Raw genomic sequence first — 18,325 nt, forward strand, 5'->3', positions numbered from 1 at the left:
ATGTAGAAATGACCTCTTGGGTAAAAACAGACCTCACCATTAGATCCGGGTCGACATTTCTATAAAATTTGATATATAATATGCCCTAGTTTGGCCATGTTCAGAGGAAATGAAAGAGTTTTTTAGTTTCAGCCCATGATGGCCGTCAAATTTAATCCCATCAGAATTTTCGTCACTAAAAAAATAAAAAATAAAAAATCGTACTGAAAATGGTAAAAAGACTATCTTAGTAAAATGGCCATAACTTTCTCTCAGAATATCGGATTTCAGAGTTCTTATAGGCGTTGGAAAGCCAATTCAGAGCACTACAAGATGGTGTAGGTTTGGTTCTATGATTTTGAGATTTTGTCAAGTTTTCAGAGCCCTAAAGTCAGATGTTGTTTATTTTGAGCACGGATTAGGGCATAACTTGGGCATACGGAGTCAGATTTTGGACTTCGAGTAGTCAATGGAAAGATCTTGGAGAGCTCTATACATTGGTTCAGATTTGATGCAGGTTTGACATGATTTATTTGGTGATATATTTATCTAAACAGTTTATGGTATATATTTTGACTATGGTAACTTGTGATTTTATGGCATTGGAGATTTAAGATTTGATGTCATTGTATACTTAGATTGGTCTCATGATGATATGGTTATCAATGTTTGGTTTGGATATGCATGATGACTTGTTGGATCTACAAGTTGTGCAATGTTGTAAGCGGTCTATACTTACAAGTTGCATTTATGGCTTGGTTATGGGTTGTCTTTGCCCATTGATCTTTCATTATTGATGCATATTCAGATTGGTGGCTTGGATTTGGGTTGTCTATGCCCTAAGTCACATGATTTACTATTTTTTTTCATGTAGAAAGGATGAGATGTTGTTACCAGGTACAGTCATGGTAGAGGATTGTGGTTGACTATTTTATGCTGACAGGTTGGACATATTGAGAACCAGATGCTCGGTTCATGGATGTGATCATGGTGTCATAGATTTTGGCATGACATGATTGGTTATACAAGTACATCCTTGATGTTCATTAGTTTGGATTTCTGATTCAGTTATGGTGGTATATCTTCTTGGTTGAGGATCATAGTTATTTGGTTTTCTTTTGAGGAACTCATGATGTGCACTTTGAGTTCTTTGATGGTTTGATGCCTTGGTTGATTCTCATGGTTAGAGGATGGATTTTTTTTCATCATGATGTCATGGATAGCTTGGATAGACGGTTTAGTGGGAGCTTGTGACAGTGATAGGGTGACAGTGTAAGATTAGTTCCTGGTTTGATTTGGATCTTCAAGTAGGAGATGGATTTTATGATGCCATAGGTGACTTGTACCACATTTGAGTGGGAGTTGTTGGCATTGATATATTTATTGAGTGTTTGCAGATGTTGGAGGTTTGTCTTAGATCCTATTGCTGCAGAAGCGTCTTTGACATTTGCATGGTGCACTTGTTATCTGCATGGTGTGTGAAGATGGTTAGATCTTGAGGACTCATGGAGTTCTTGGTTATCTTCATGGTGTATGGAGATGGTTCTTCCTAGTATGTGGAGATGGTTTTCTTCATGGTGTATGGAGATGGTTGCATCTTGAGGACTCACAAGGTTCTTGGAAAAGGTGTGGTTTATGCTTTTATTTGGCATGTTATCCTTGGTGTGAGGATGGTTTCATTATTATGTCATGGTATACTCTTGATACGCGTTTAGAGTTGTGACATGTTATGGCGTGTTCATATGGAGCATGTTATCTCTTTAGTTGAGATGGTTAGATCATGTTGTCATGTTTATGTTCCTGAGGCCATGGTTGGAACTTTGACATTGATCTTGGTTTAGTTTCTTGGTATTGAGTACACTGATCATAAGCTGGATACTTCATGATATTGCTATGTTGCATTTGGAGTTGGCATGGATTGATTGGTTACAGGTGCTCATGGATACTTAGAGACGGTGGTGATGCTGATTTCTTTTGGATTAGAGAAGTATTTGTTGGGATAGTTGATGGTTTCAGCAGGAAGTTTGAGGGGCAGTCACCTGATATGGACTTAAGAGGAGATTGTTCTTAGATGAGTCTTGGTTGGAGACTTGGGTCTCTTGATGAGCATTCTTATTCCCCACTCTTGGTCTACTCGGCGGTTTGCTACTTGAGAGGTATAACCCATTATTTTCTCTCAGTTGCATTATATTTATGCTTGTCTTTCATGGATATGGATCTTGAGCTATGGTACATGAGTTAGTTCTGAAGGGTTCATTTGAGAGATGGTTTAGCATTGGTTATCTCCATGTGCATATGTTGTTATGATGGTTGAGTTTGGGAGATAGTCTTATATTGGGCATATTCCTTGGATTAGGAATGGTTATTCCTTGGTTTAGGAATGGTTTTATTGAGTTTGATCTTCTTGTGAGAGGCTTACATCCATGATTAGTTATATGGTATGGTTTGGGTGTTGTTGAGGCTTATTGTTGGGGTTTAATGGAGGAGATCATACTTGCACAGTTTACATCTAGAGGTGTGTGTAGAAGGACATGATACAAGTTATGATTTGCATGGTTTCTCTGGTCTTGGTTATCTTCCTGGATGTTCAGTTTTGCCTACATTGGATTTGAGATTGGTTGGAGATTGTGATCACTAGTTTGTGCTCATGTTTGTCATGCGAGAGATGACATGGTCATTTCTTTATCTCTTTCCTTTGTTGGTTGTGGAGAACTTGGAGACTATTGAAGACTTGTTATGAGAGTTGTTCTTGCAGGATATTAGTTTATGTATTGTGGATGTCCTTGATACTACATGGATTCACTTCTTTGAGATGTGTTGAGTGGATTGGTTATAGATTTGACATTATCTTTTGCAGTGGGAGCTTCTTGGTATATATGTGGCAGGTATTGCTCTTGAGGCTTGTGATTGCAGGTTATAGATTGGATATGTCAATGATATGAGATTCACTTGTTATACCTTTGAGGTATGGATAGTTGGATGGGTTTGGCACTTTGCTGTGGGTGCTATTTCAGCTATGAATATTTTGACAACTACGGATACATGTGATTACCTTTGGATCAAGTTTTTGTGCTTGAAATTTTAGTTGGTACAATATTTTATGATCTTCTAATGCGACAGGTTGGGTGGTTTTCTCTTTGGATGGCTTCTATGTATGTCCAGTGGGAGTGGCATAATAGAAGGTGAGACCATTCATGTTTGAGATGCTGGATACTTTAATTTTGTCGCGGGTACTAGGATGGAGCACTTGGTTTATTTTGATCCATGATGGTGGATGTGCTAGGAGGGATTGTTCCCTTGTTCATTTATGTGGCTACGGATTGACCCTATGCAATGTATACAACAAGTGGGAGATTGTTGAGATAATGGGTGTTGCACACATTGCATAATATTGTTATTTTATTATTTTATTTTTATTATGTAATGTTGTACCTAGATGGACGTGCAACATGTAAAGATTTTCATAGAATGAGTTGTATTGTAACATTGTGAAAATATTTCATGTAATTATTTAATATTGGGGAAAAGAATTAAATGCCCAATATTAAATGTGGGGTCAGTGGGTTAGGTAGCACATGGTTTTAGAACATGGTTTATGTAATACCACTTAGTGGTTTTGTGAGACTTGCTACTATATAAGTAGCCACAAGGGTAGTTGTTGTAGAGAGAGAAAAGAGTGACAAGGAGAAGACAAAAAGCAAGAGTCGAGCGGGACAAGGCTTGACAGGTTAGCCAAGGGAGCATTTGTGAAGGTTGAAAGCATGGCATGGGATGTGTGGATTCATGCTTGATCACATAATTTTCTCGGTTGTGGCTATGGCCATGAAGGCTTCCATGGTTAGATGGCAATGGTATTTTTTGCTGAATAATACATGATGATGGATGCTTTTGAAGGCTGAGTTTTTCCCTCAATGAGGGTTTTCCAGGGTATATCTTGTGTCACAATTTTGTGAGTATGTTGTCTATTCTCTTGCATGTGGATTTTAATTCCGTATTTATTTTCAGATCTATTATGGATTATGTGGAAACAGTTATATTCTTTATTGCCAAGTTTCCTTACAGAGAAAAACCCCACATGTTGCATGGAAGGGTTGAAAGTCCCAACCCAAAACTTAATTCCTTTAAAAACAATCCTTGACCAGAGAAAAAACCCCAATGACAATAAACCAATATTGTGTATCTTCTTATAAGTCCAAAGCAACACATTCCTAAAAAGAGCACGCAACCAAGGGGAATGTACCACAAGAGGACCCATAAAAATTAGCACAAAGATAGGGATTATACCAAAGGTAGTAGAATGAACATCCAAACAAAGTGCAAAGCCAGAGAACCAAAGCCCACAATAAGAAAGCTTTAAAAAGGAAAATCTAGAGGTAAAGACACGGATAAGAAACTAGGAGCTATATAAAACACCTCCCAAACAAGGGTAAAAGCCCTCAAATTATCTTCCAAATCTTCATCACCCTTCTCTACATCCTTAAAAATTACAAAACCGCCTTTTTTGCCTCTCCCACTCAAACCCTCCATTTTCACAAAAAAAATCAAACCTTTATTGTGCAATCAGAATTTTTATTTTCTATTTGATAGTCTCAACTGTCATAATGTTAGTCTTGCACTCAATAAGACTTGATCCCTAGTGAGTGGTGGGTTCAGTTGGAGTCAATTTCACAAATAGACCAACCATGGGTTGATTGACCTTCTTGATGTTTTTTTATTGCATTCATACATTCATTTAAATATTTGTATTAGGAAACAAATTAAACTGCATTGTTTTGCACTATTCATTCTATAGTATATATATTTAATGCCTACATAATTTAAAAGATGTACAGCTTAAACAAACAATCTAAAAAAATCAGATTTCATAAAATTATAAATTTATAATTGAAAAATTGACATCAAAAAAGAAATTGAAATTAATTATTCTTGAACTTTTATACTGTTTCATTGTACATTATTTAGATACGGCTAGTACACTATAATTTAAATGTAAGAACTAATGGCCGCCATAGCTCACTACCTATAGTGTTAATAATTTGGTAGGAGCCACGACTCCAAAACAGAGGAACAAACTGCAAAATAGAGAAACATACTTTGAAAAGAAAGAAGGACCAAATCTTAAGAAGAAAAACGACAAATTGACTCAGGAGTTTTCTAATCATGATCAAAATCCAATTTCTTGAACATCAAACATGGGTACCCCTATACAACAGGAGAAGCAGGGGATACTTGTAAACTTTTGCGGATGCTGTAAACCCTAATATTCTGACCTTCCCTTCTCAGCAAAACAGATTGCATGATAACATTCTGAGCCGATAAATCCACCAATTTAGTACCAAGAGATGCTGTCAGGCCCTTTTTATGGAGAGTTTGTATTAAAAATAAAAATTATGTTGCAAGATTAATTTAATTAGTTAGCAGGACATGATCAGTTTGCTTTTAGATTCAAAAAAGGTTTTCATATGAAGGTTATACTTTTGTTAAAGAAAAAAAATATTTGTAAAACTGAACATTGCTGTTATTGTATTTTTCAATCAATCTCTGATTTGGGCGTCAAGTTTGTGAGCTGCATTTACCAAATTAGAAGATCATTGAAGGATGAGGTACAATCTCTAAAGACGATCTGGCAGTTTAATCCCACTGAACATTATTATGCAGATTGCTGTCGATGAAGCTTAAGGCCGCGTTCAATTGAGCAGTGTAAAAGTAATGAACTACATCAACCAAACAGTGAAAAAATCATAAACTCAGGACAGGAAATTTTCGCAGTTAATAAACTTTGGACGTAAAATATGCAGGAAAATTAACATACATTTTAGAATTTTCAAAGCAAATTGCTCAGCCTGGGCACTTCCGGGCCAAATTTATTACTAGTAACACGGATTACATATAGAAATGTACATCTTTGCAGATTTTCATTCAACACAAACGTTGATGACAATATGAGGATCAAACATATATTTAAACCAGACTAAGCTGTAAAAAGGAATACCAGTCCGTCAAAGTTATCCACAGGCGAGATCCTCCAGAACTGAAATCACTCATAGGTGAGATCCTTTAGAACTTAAATCCAATAACAAGTTAATTGTCTATTGATTTATGGTCAAGACCCCTAAATTAACCATTACTCACCGGCTGTTTAAACTGTTAAAAGTTTAAACCCTAATGAAGGGTAAACAAATCTAGTTTTCTTCTATGAAAAGGGGGCTCCAAAGTGGAGACAGTTATTTGCATCAATCAACAATAACGATCTAAAAGAGATCTGAAATAGAAGGCATCTTGAGAGTGCCTTCCTTAGAGAGCGGGAGAGTAAAATTGCCGACAATGGGAATGTCCATGGTAAGTCCAACGTCCCACTGGTAATCCAAATCCCAGTCTTTTCCAAGATCTTTCAGAATACTGAGCATAAAATCATATGGCACTTTAATTGGAATGTTGAAGCGCGTCTCCTCCTTCGACTTGATAGATCCGGGATCTGCAATTGTTCCAGAGGCAATAATTCTGCTCAAAGATTAAGAACAAAATTTAATAAGGAATCCAAAGAAGGGAAACATATCAGCAAACTAATATTGTGAAAATAAAACGTGAATTGTGCTCTCTAGGTAATCTAAAGAAGGGAAACATGTCAGTAAACTGCAGATTGTTAAAAAGGAAAACAAATTCTGCTCAAAGATAGAGAACAAAGTTTCTAAAGAAGGGAAACATATCAGTAAATTGAAGACTGTGAAAGAAAAGTGACTACTCCTTCAAGATCAAGAATAAATTTGAAAATAAGTAATCTAAAGAACGGAAATATCAGTAAACTGAAGATTGTGAGATAAAAAAAGGGGATTCTGCTCAAAGATCAAGAACAAAGTTCCCTATGTAATCCAAAGAAAGGAAGCGTATCAGTAAACTGAAGATTGTGAAAATAAAAGTGAACTCTGCTCAAAGATCAAGAGCCACATTCACTATCTCATCTATAGAAAAGTGAATTGAATGGATTACCTATCTCCGCTTCGCAGCTTGTAGGTAATTGCGCAAATAGGAAGATCATGACTGTAGGGATTCATCACATCCACATCCGCCTGCAGAGTTATCCCGTGTCTACTCATATCATTTACTGAAACGTCTGTAACATCTGCAGTTGGCTTTTCCACACCCACAATCTTTTCTGCTACAAACAGCTTTGCCTTATCCATAAGATGCGCCATATCTGATTTTCCTCTGCAACTCTAAACGAACTCCTATGCCTGTGATATGGATGCAAATTGGCAATTTATATGTTTTCTGACGTTACACCTCAGTGTTGTGAGTCGAAGACGCGTAGTAAGCGTAGTGAGTGAGTGCAAAAGTTTGCGTGTAAAAAACGCACACGTGTAGGTTCAGAAGTTGATCCTTGTGAACGTGGCAGAACGAGTAGATATTTTCACATGGGAATGCTTTAAGAATCCTTATCGTATAGGGATATGTTCCATTTAGATTTTTTAATATGGGAGGGTTTTCGTTATATAGAAAGCTGTTTCACAATAGCAAAGTTGAGTCATGGTGTGTTCGTGGAGGTATAAAAATCTTAAAATAATTTAAACTAGTAGTACTTGCTCCTTGTGTAAGGGTTACGCTGATAGTGTTTTGTATAGGGGAGAGGACTCAGTAGTTGAGTACCCTAACTTCACGCGTCTCAAAATCCTATACTTCCATTTTTTTACAACAACTTACTTGGCAAGTCCCCTGCTTATAACTAAGGTTTCAGAGCCACATCAGTATGCTTTTTGCCAAGGTGTCCAAAACAACTCCAAAAAAAGTGAGACCAATCATAGTGTATTAGAGACCCCCATACTTGTGCAACTAATGTGGCATCACTCTATTGGTTGTTTTTTGGGAAAAGGGACACATTTCATTCAATTATGGGTAGTCTCATTAACAACAAATTTAAAGTCACAACTATTGGTACAATCTTGTCAAAAATATTGGATATTAAATCAGTAAGTGTGTGTATTTAGTTAACAACTCCTATAACAACCATTGGAACATGCTCAGGTATTGGGTCCTCTCCCCTATTAAATGATCTTGTAATATGTTCTCAATATTCTATGTGTTAGTCTCTACACCTGCTATGTAGAATTTACTTTTTAATTTGTGGGCTTCTCAACATGGACATATTTGATTAGTACAAATTTCATGATGCAACCTTCGGTATAGAAGACTTTCAACTCATTTTTGTCAGTAGCAAGGGTTACGTCAATAGTGTTATATATGTTACCTAATGTCACTGTATTGGTGAAAGCCTATTTTTTAGGCAGTTTTATTTAGTATCACTAATAATCTCAATGAGAATATTCTTAGTGTTTAAAATGATGCAAATAGCCTACATCTCTCACCAAAATTTCTCTAAAAAATAATTGCAATATAGAAATCAATACATACCCAGAGGTTCTTAACAACTCTAATTATTGTTCTAGGGGGTTTGTTCCCCGACTTTCCATATAACTCCTATCTCTTCGATGTGATACGTGAGGTCAATCCAACTACATCCAAGGATCCTTTTAATTTTTCTATCACACAAATTTGCATTGATGTTTGAGAAAAGAACATAAGTTGTAAATACAACTAGGCTTACATTCATATGTGATCTACATTTGTTTAAGAAAGTTGGCATAAGTAAGAAAGCTTACCATACACAAATAATGCTAAATTACAAGTGTAATGTGAATCCTTGAACATTTCCAAAGCCTTCCCAATAGAAATTTCGTCTATATCCTATAATCATTAGAGCCCATGAAATGAAATCTCTTTAAGACATTCTTTGAAATAGTTTGAATGTATTATCTATGCTTCCTCATTTTTCATATTGTCTATTGGAGCATTAATAATTACAATGTTTGCCAAAGTTCCTCTTCTTTATGACTTGATGATTTTTCATGCCATGTTGTAAAGCTCCCCCTCTACCACATAAAGGGAATATAGTGGCAAATGTTGTTAATTCCAAGTTTATACTTGCTAGTTTCATTTTCTTAAAAATATCTAAAGCCTTTTGAACAGTTTTTATTTGTGCATACCTTGTAAATGAAGCATTACAGGATACAAAATTTCTTTGTGGTATTTTATCAAATAGTTCACATGGCTTCTATCTTCTCAAAATAGTTAGCAAAGGAGAGAATGTTAACCTACACACATAATGATCAATTGTAGGTGTAGTGTGATAAGAGTTAGATCTAGATGGTTTAGATAGTTGCCCTCGATCTCCTCGACCCAACCAAACCCAACCCACCTCCCCTACCCTCACCCTTTTTCCTACCCCTATCTTGAGAGGTGGAGGCAGAGGCCCCCTACCCCTATATTGCATTGGGGGTGAGGGCGGTTGAGAGCCCCCTACAATATCCCCCACCAACTCGGGCTAGAGATGCGCGCCCCCTCCCCCCCACCTCTGCTCTGCAATATGGAGGTAGGGTGGCTATGGATAGTTTGGATAGTTGGGTGGGAGGGATTGATAGTTATGATGGGTCATATGATTCAAGTATGTACGAAATTCCTCTTCTTCATAATTTGATGAAGTTTCTATAAGAATTTTCCTTAGGACAAAATGACACCAAGATCAAGAAGCTCAAGAACTTAGCACAATATAGACCAACAATGTATGATCATAATAACAATATAAAAATGAATAATTCATGAATACACACTAGAAGTGCCTGTATATAAAGGCATCTAGAATGACTAAGAGTTAGCAAAGTGATAAGCCTCACAACTAAGCACATGTCCACCAAGAGTGGATTATCCTCCATTGAGCACATGAGTTTGTGTGATGATAAGAGGATAAGATTACATAGGTGTATCTCATAAAGAGATGTTGTAGACACCATGTGCTCAATTAGAGTGATAATAATTGTTTTGTCTACATGAAAACTCAATTGAATGTGCAAAGGATTGTGTTGTCAACAAGATAACTCATATGACTACGCATACTCCTAGGTGTCTACATGACAACTAATATAATAATGCATTAACCTAAGTAAACTTAAGTAAAGTGTAGATAGTAATTAATTATTTGCACTAACACCTCCCTTAAGTGTAACTTAGGGGAATGCACTTAAGCTCACAAAAGCTATGATGAAAATGCATGATGGGTTCCGGCTACTAGGCCATGTTAGGTACCCATCAACTGTAAAGCTCTACATACAATGCGATGCAATGCAATACATTCTCTCTAAAAATGGAGAAAGAGGGAAAACCTCATGGGAAAAACCCTCTACCAAAAAGAGAGATAATGGAGGATTTGGTGAAGATATTTGCAATCTGTTGTTCTATCTAGGACAATATTGTAATGCAATGACCTGCTCATGAATAAACTCTCTAATGTAGTGCATATGAATCTCAATGTGTTTTGTGCATTGATGTTGCACTAGATGTTTTGAGATTTCAATGGCACTCTGATTATCACAATGTATGACTGTGGGTCTAGGTATGTCAAAACCAAACTCCTCTAGAATATGTTGTAACCAAATAGCTTATGTAGCTACATTGATAGCTCCTCGATACTCAGCCTCAGTAGATGAAAGAGAAATAGTGTTATGCTTTTTATTTTTCCAACAAATGGGACTGGAACCAAGATGAAACATTTATCCTAAAGTGCATTTGCAAGAATCAAGATCTCCTGCATAGTCTGAGTCTGTATAACCCACTAATTGTAGTCGAGTACTAGTTGCATAACATATCCTATATGTATGTGTATCCTAGATATAGTGTAGGATGCATTAGGCTGCCTTCTAGTGAAGTTCATGTGGCTCTTGCATGAAACGAGAAACCATGCCAACTGCAAATGATATGTCAGGGCATGTATGTGTCAAGTAGATGAGACTTCCAACCAACTATCTATACAAAGTAGCATCAACAAGTGGAGTGGAACACTTTGCTTCTAACTTAACACCTGAAAGAATTGGAGTAGATGTAGCCTTGTAGTCACTCATGCGAAATCGAGCAAGTAGATCAAGAGAATACTTGGGTTGTGATAATGTGATCCCTGATGAGGACTGATGTATCTCGATACCAAGGAAATAATGAAGTAGACCCAAGTTGGTCATTGAAAATCTATCCTACAAAGTAGACTTGACACTATCAATGATGGATGTTGTACTCCTTGTAATGATTAAGTCATCAACATAAAGCACAAGTAGTAAGTGAGAATCATCCTAATGAAGAATGTAGACATTCGGATCAATATGACATCTAGTGAACCCTATTGAGAGAAGGAAAGAATCCATCTTGGCATACCAAGCTCTGGGAGCTTGTTTTAGTCCATAGATAGACTTTTTCAACTTGCAAACCAAGCTAGAATCCTAAATGAACCCATGTGGCTGCTCCATATAAATCTCCTCATGAAGATCACCATTCAAGAATGCACTCTTCACATCCATCTGATGAACAACCCATCTCTGAGCTATAGCTATAGCTAGTGTCAAATGAATGGAGTTCATTTTGGTGCAAAGGTCTCAGTGTAGTCAATGTCAGGTACTTGAGAGAACCCTTTTGTAACAAGTAGAGCCTTATACTTATCCACACTTCCATCCGTTGCAAAATTGGTTTGATAGATCCACTTACACCAAACCAATTTTCTTCACTTAGGAAGAGAGACTAAGTCCCATGTGTCATTTCTCATAAGAGAATTATATTCTTCCTCCATTGCTCTATCCCATTTTGGAATTCCTGAAGCTTCTTTGAATGATTAAGGATTGGAAGCAACTACTATATAAGCATGAGGGAGTGAGTTGTGTTGTGATCTTGTCCTCCTAGTATCAAAAGGATTCCCTACCAATGGTCCTACTGCATCCAATGTTTGTTGAGCCTATTTAGGTCTAGTGGAAGAAGATGTAGAAGTAGAAGGAATATCCTCGACCTCATTTGTCTGATGTCTTTGTTTGGGTCATGGATGAACATCTTCCAAATCACTATCATCATTGTCACTCTGTTCAATGAAGGAGGAAGAAGGAGGAGTTGAAAAAGTAAAGCTTGGACAACTTTCTTCAAAGTTTACACTCCTCTCATAGAAAATGTAATGTGTCTTTGGATCCATCAATTTGTAGGCTTTATGACAGTCCACATAACAAGCAAAGATGCAAGGTTTTCTTTGAGGTTCCAATGCCTTGCATTTCTGTGGAGCTATTCATGCCCATGCTAGACAACCAAAGATTCTAAAGTGTTTTATAGAAGGTTGCCTTCCAATCCAAGCTTCAAAATGGGTTACACCATCCAAAGCTTTATGAGGACTCCTATTCTAGATGTAGTTAGCACAATTCATTGCTTTAGCCCAAAATAATTGATCAAGAGACTTATGTAGTAGCATGCAAGTGGTCATCTCCTTGAGGATTCTATTTTTCCTTTTAGCAACACCATTCTGTTGTGGAGTGTATGGTACTAAATGCTAAAGGTCAATGCCCTCTTGAGTAAAAATGTCTATAAGTCTTGAGTTCACATACTCCCTTCTATTATCTGTTCAAAGGACTTTGATGGCTTTCTCTAATTGCTTTTCTACTCGAGCCTTGAAGGTGAGAAAATGTTCAAACACTTCACTCTTATGAGCCATGAAGAATACCCAAGTATAGCGAGAGTAGTCATCAACGAAGGTGAGTGCATAGCAAGACTTTCCAAATGATGGCACTAGAAATGGGCCCACCACATCACTATGAACTAGTTCAAGAACACATTGTGCTCTCCAAGACTTCCCCTTTTCAAACATTTTTTTTCTGGATGCTTCTCAAGTGTGCAACCTGAACAAACACCATCTGAAAACTAGACTTGAGGTACACCATAAACCATAATCTTGCAGCTAAGTTGTTGAAGATACCTATAGTTGAGATGTCCAAACCTCTCATGCCACAATTTTCTTTTTGTATTTGAATGCATTAACAAGGCTTATGCATTGGATTTTGGCACAAAGGAAGAGAAAGTGTAAAGCCTTGAATCATGATTAGCTTCACCTATTGCAACCATAGAATCATTTGTGATGCTTTTCACTACAATTGAATATGGAAGAAATTCAACCTTATTTCCACCTCCATAGTGAGTGATTTGGTAGACTAAAAGAAGGTTGGAGGTAAGATTAGGAACATAGAGAACATCCTTGAATGCTCCACTTTCCATCTCAACTTCACCTTTTCCTTCAACTTCCACTTTAGTATCATCTCCTACAAAGATGTGAGGTACCTCTGAAGGTGACATTAAAGAAAAATCTCTCTTTGAAGCACCCATGTGATGTGTGGCACCTAAGTCAATAATGTTAGCATTATATTGTATTTGTCATTAGTGACAACACTTATTCAATTTTGAATGATTATCGAGTTCATCACTCAGTCTACAGTGTATACCGAGCATTTAGTGGTTACCTTGTAGGTTCATCACTTAAGTAGTTCATACCAAGCATTCTTGAAGCTACAGAGTGAGTGTGCAGTCCAACAGTATCTATCGAGCATATAGTGTTTACTGAGCTTCATAGTGTCTACTGAGTCATCAGTTTGTGTGAGGGAAGCTAGTGTTTACCAAGTGATGGAAGTGTAGTGTTTATTGAGTGAAAGCAAGGTAAACGAAGGATTCAATTTTTACCAAGTGATACTATATCTATCGAGTCTCCAATGGTTACCGAGTTCCAAGCTATGTTGTGTGATTAGTATGGACCGAGCTTCTACTTCTACTGAGTGCATGATAGTGCCAAGTAATGCAGTGGATGCCAAGTATTAGAAGGTTACCAAGTAAACTTGAAGAACCTGAGTTTTCTACTATTGGGCCAAATCAATAATATTTTGTTCACTTGTGTTTTGGCTGGCCTTGCAATTGTAGTTATTGGAATGGTATATATGTAATGTATTATATCATTTTCAATGAATGAGTATGTTAAGGAATGGACATGTAATAAAAGTGAATCAGCAGCAGAGCAGAGTATTCAGCAAGGTCTATAAGGAGCAGTAAAGATTCATCAGTCACAAGAGGTGATCTGTACTTGAAGGATCTAATCATCAATCAAGTTGTAAGTAGATCCACTATTTCATCCTAACAGGTGAATCAGTTTTGTAAATCCTTTAACAAGGTACACTTAACAGTCTTTGTATAAATCTCCTAACAGAGTGCATACTTCATTGTATGTTTGTAAATCCTTTAACAAGGTGGATCTAGCAGTCCAAATTTCTCTTAACAGGGCAGATCATCAAAAGTGATCAATGTAAACCCTAACAGGCTAACTTCATACTACAGTAACGAAGTTTTGTGGGTATCATCCCCACCCCAATTTTACTTTCTATTTGGAAGGTTTCTGGGTCACCAAAATTCTATGTTTATGTGTTGTAAATGTTTATCTTTCTCATGCATACAGTAGATTAGATGAATGAATGATGTATGGATCAAGTATTGAATTGATTTAAAGTTTTTGAGGTTACTGATTCACCCCTCCTCTCTCAGTAACTTAGTTAGTCTTGATTATTTCCAACAATTGGTATTAGAGCATTGTGGTTCTCAGGACAAAGTTTGACAGCTTGAGCAAAGACCTAAAGAAAAATGGAGATATTCAAACTTGACAAAGCAATTGACAATGAAAAGCTAGATCTAGAAATGGCTATGGCTCAACTCAAAGAAGCAAAGGAGCATCTTTCTCAATCCATGAAGAGAAGGAAGGAACTTGCAAGACAAATGAATGACCATCAATATGTTGAAGAAAAGATTGAAGAGCTTTTACCATCAAGCAGCTCAAATGAAGTAAATGAGGCAATCTAGGAACTCCTAGCAAAGAATGGCTCTCTATAGGAAGAAGTAAGAAAACTTAAAAGAGAACAAGAAATCCAATCAATCAGGCTATGTGAAATCTTGGAACAAAGAAACAAATTTGAAAATAAGACAAATGAAAGGATCAATGCAAATCAAAGTCTTATCAATCAACTATCCAATGCAAATGAAGAAATCATGAATCTAAGATCTAAAAATGAAAGACTAAGGATTGATTTAATCACTAAAAGAAAAATTAGTGAAAGATTGGAAAATGACCTAAATACTGAAAAGAAAATCATTGAGAGAATGATGAAGTCTCAAGAAGATATGAATCAATTAAACCAACAAAATGAGCAGAATCTTCATAGACAAAAGGGTAAAGCAGGACTTGGATATAATGAAGAAGGTGAATCTTCTAAACAAGGTGCTCAAAGGAATCAAAAGCCTACTTGCAATCACTGTGGTAAGTTAGGTCATACATCAAACAAATTTTGGAGCAATGGAAAAGAAAAATTCAATGGAAAATGCTACAACTTCAATCAACATGGTCACAAAGCTAATGAATTTAAGAAAAAACCAAAATTTGAAGGCAAATGTCACAAATGCAAGAAGCATGGTCACAAGGAATTCCAATGCAGATCAAAATCATTCAATCCAGTTGAACAACTTGTTAAGGAAATCTTTGGATGGGATTACAATATGTGGTGTAGATGTCATTATTGTGGAGAATATGGACACATTGGCAAAGACTGCTCAAGGCATCACTTGAGAAAAAGAGATACAATAGTAAGATGTTATACATGCACTGAACTCGATCATATAGCCAAGAATTGCATGAATATAGGAAGAATTGAAGATGAAAAAAAGCTAAAGCTAATAACATTTAGAAACAGATGAGACAATAGTGGATTCCTAAATCTACCAAGCAGAATAGTTCAAATGATGGCCATGTCACTCAAGAAATGGGTGACTCCACCATTTACAATTAGATTCATAAAGGAGGATCTGGAATTGTATCATCAAGCTATATCTAGAGTAGTTCCAAATGAAAGAAAGCAAAAGATCCAATCAGTATTTCAGATACAAAGGGTCACAAGAAATCAAGTCATACTGAGCTAGGTCGGGAGTAATAAAAGTTTTGTTCGATCACCGAGTTGCAAGCTTCTACTGAGCAAGTGAATGAATGACAACATGTCAAGCACTATGTCATCTCAGCTACTTTCGTACTAAACATTAATGACAATTTTTTTGTCAAAAAGGAAAAATTTGATTTCATTCTTCATCGTGATTTCAGAGCTAAGAGATTTTTAGATGCACTCAAGCAAATTCCAAGCGATTTCAGGCGATTTTCTAGTAAAGGATTTGTTCAAAAAATTTGTATCTTTTACCAAGCATCAATGGCATCTGGGAGTAGCAGCAGCAACAAGGAAAAAAGAGGTTTAAAAATGCTAGTTAAAGGTGTGGAGTGGAAGGTGCCAAATTTCAAGCTCGTTCTAGCAATTGCAGAATCACTCGACCCCAATGGTGCTCAATCACAAAATCCACCAAAGGTACTTCTTATCAACAATATTCGTACTCATTTCAGATGTTTTGTTCAAGAGATTGGAAACCTAGAAATGGACAATGCCCTAGGAGAAATGAGTGTTGATGGCTCTTTGAAACCCGAGCATAAGCATCTAGAGACCAAAGGATTAACCCATTTCTTGCATATGCTGAGAAGTTTCCAGATTAAGTGGATTAGGTACATCCTCAGTCATGTGCACAATGGTCAACTATGGTTAGAGCAGCTATTATTAATCACCAAGAAGATGATTCATAGGATTACTAGTCTCCCCATGCTAAGTAAAGAAATAACTACCAAAACCCTAGGTCAGGATGAACTTCAGAAGAAAACCCTAGCTGAATGGGATGGTAGAGGTTTGAAGTGTGCCCTATGAGGCCGTGGATTTGGCATTCAAGGTTGTGAAGAAAAATTTGGAATTTGATCTGTCAGAATTATTATTAATACAACTGAATAAGAATATGGACAACATTAGGACTTCAAAGAACAACCCTTGCAAATTTGGTTCTTTGCTGAGTTGTCTTTTCTTCTATGTACACAAATTCTTTCCATCCAAAGGAACTATTGTGTGGAGAAAAGATATTCCTATTCTATATTAGATAAATGAGTTTGTAGCACAAATGGGTGTAAACTTTGATAGCATCATGGATAATTATTTTGAAGATTTCAAGGAAAGGATGAATAACAGGTTTTGAATTCCACCAAAATTGGTTGAAGACTACAAAGATGATGTATGCTTTATGGTTGATTGTGATAAAGTATACATTCAAGAAGTCAGGCCCCGAGTTGCATGGGTGAAACCTCTTCCTTATGAAGTGAATATTGATGAAACCAAGGATATTATTGAAGCACTGGTGAATGAGCCAGTAGATCCAAAGCAACCAATTTTTGGAACATATGATGAGGCAAAGGCCAGAATTGAGCTTGAAATCAAACTTCCTCAAGAAATTAATAAAGGCAAGAGAAAGGTTGCCAAGTTAGAAAATGCTACCGAGCCCCTAATGATTACTAAAGGAAAAGGTGAGGATGAAGAAGAGGAGTAAGAACTAGAAGATATAGAGGAAGAATCCGAGAAGGAGGCAGAGCCAGTCAAAAAGAAGGGCAAGGTAATCATTACCAAGCCACCCAAAGCCTCCATAGCTGTTTTCACAATGCGAGAAAAAAGTAAGAACAAAGGTGAAGTAGTATTCAGCAAGCCCCAACTGTCCGTCCAAGAAAGATTGAAACAATTGGAAGAGGGAGATGGCTTCACAAATTTCAAGGCATTGAAATTAGAAACAAGGACTAATGCAGAGAAAATGCAGATTGAGGAACTGGTACTTAACAAGATGAGAAAATGGAAATACTCCCCAGACTAGCTTACCCCTCAAATCTCCAAAGAGCTATTGGTGAGATTGTAACCAAGGTGGGAATCAACCACCCAAATGGCCAAGGACATATATGAGAAATCCTTAAAGGATCTTCTACTGAGTTTTACTGAAGTAGAAATAAAGGCAGCAATGAAGAACAATGAAGGTAAAATGATGATTAGATTTCACACATGTTTGATTTTAATTAAGGACATTGAACATTTTGTAAGAGATGTAACAAACATGTGGAAGAACATCTATCATCTACAAAAGCCTAGTAATGATCCTATAGAAATCAAAGATGATAATGATAATAGTGACAATGATGAAGGAGATAATGCTCCATGTGCCACTTTTGGTGTTGAGTACCATAAGGCACTAAAGGATGATGATGAAGCTAAAGAGGAAGACAAGGATGAAGAAGATCTAGTAAAAATTGCAGCAAAAGTTAATGCATTCCTTCCTCACTCTCCACCAAAGACTGTTACGTCTACTGTGGAGATAGCTTCTGCAATTGAGACTGTGAGCACAATTGCCACATCAATAGCTCAATCATCACTTGTCATCTCCCAGCTACAAGTATCTTCAATGGAAGTGTCAAGCACTTCATCTACTGAGCTGCAACCCTCTTTATTAGCTCCTAAGTCATCTATTGCAGCTTGTACAATAAGTTTGCTAGTTTGTTCTACAGTTTTGTCATCCATTTCTT

The 18,325-nt window shown here is 36.7% G+C and overlaps 1 protein-coding gene across 1 annotated transcript; it reads right to left on the minus strand.

Moving 5' to 3' along the window:
* Nucleotides 1-5,800: 5,800 nt before the first annotated feature.
* On the minus strand, nucleotides 5,801-7,209 carry LOC149548420 (late embryogenesis abundant protein Lea14-A-like). Its single transcript, XM_089792496.1, has 2 exons — nucleotides 6,967-7,209; nucleotides 5,801-6,480 (listed from the first exon to the last, which is right to left on the minus strand). Exons 1-2 carry the CDS (start codon nucleotides 7,170-7,172, stop codon nucleotides 6,231-6,233), a joined length of 456 nt encoding a protein of 151 aa, XP_089648622.1. The 5' UTR covers nucleotides 7,173-7,209; the 3' UTR covers nucleotides 5,801-6,230.
* Between the last annotated feature and the right edge of the window lie 11,116 nt (nucleotides 7,210-18,325).

The sequence above is a fragment of the Cupressus sempervirens genome, chromosome 7 (genome assembly GCF_028749045.1).
Source record: "Cupressus sempervirens isolate cs-2001-9-10 chromosome 7, ASM2874904v1, whole genome shotgun sequence".
In the NCBI taxonomy this organism is placed as follows: domain Eukaryota; kingdom Viridiplantae; phylum Streptophyta; class Pinopsida; order Cupressales; family Cupressaceae; genus Cupressus; species Cupressus sempervirens.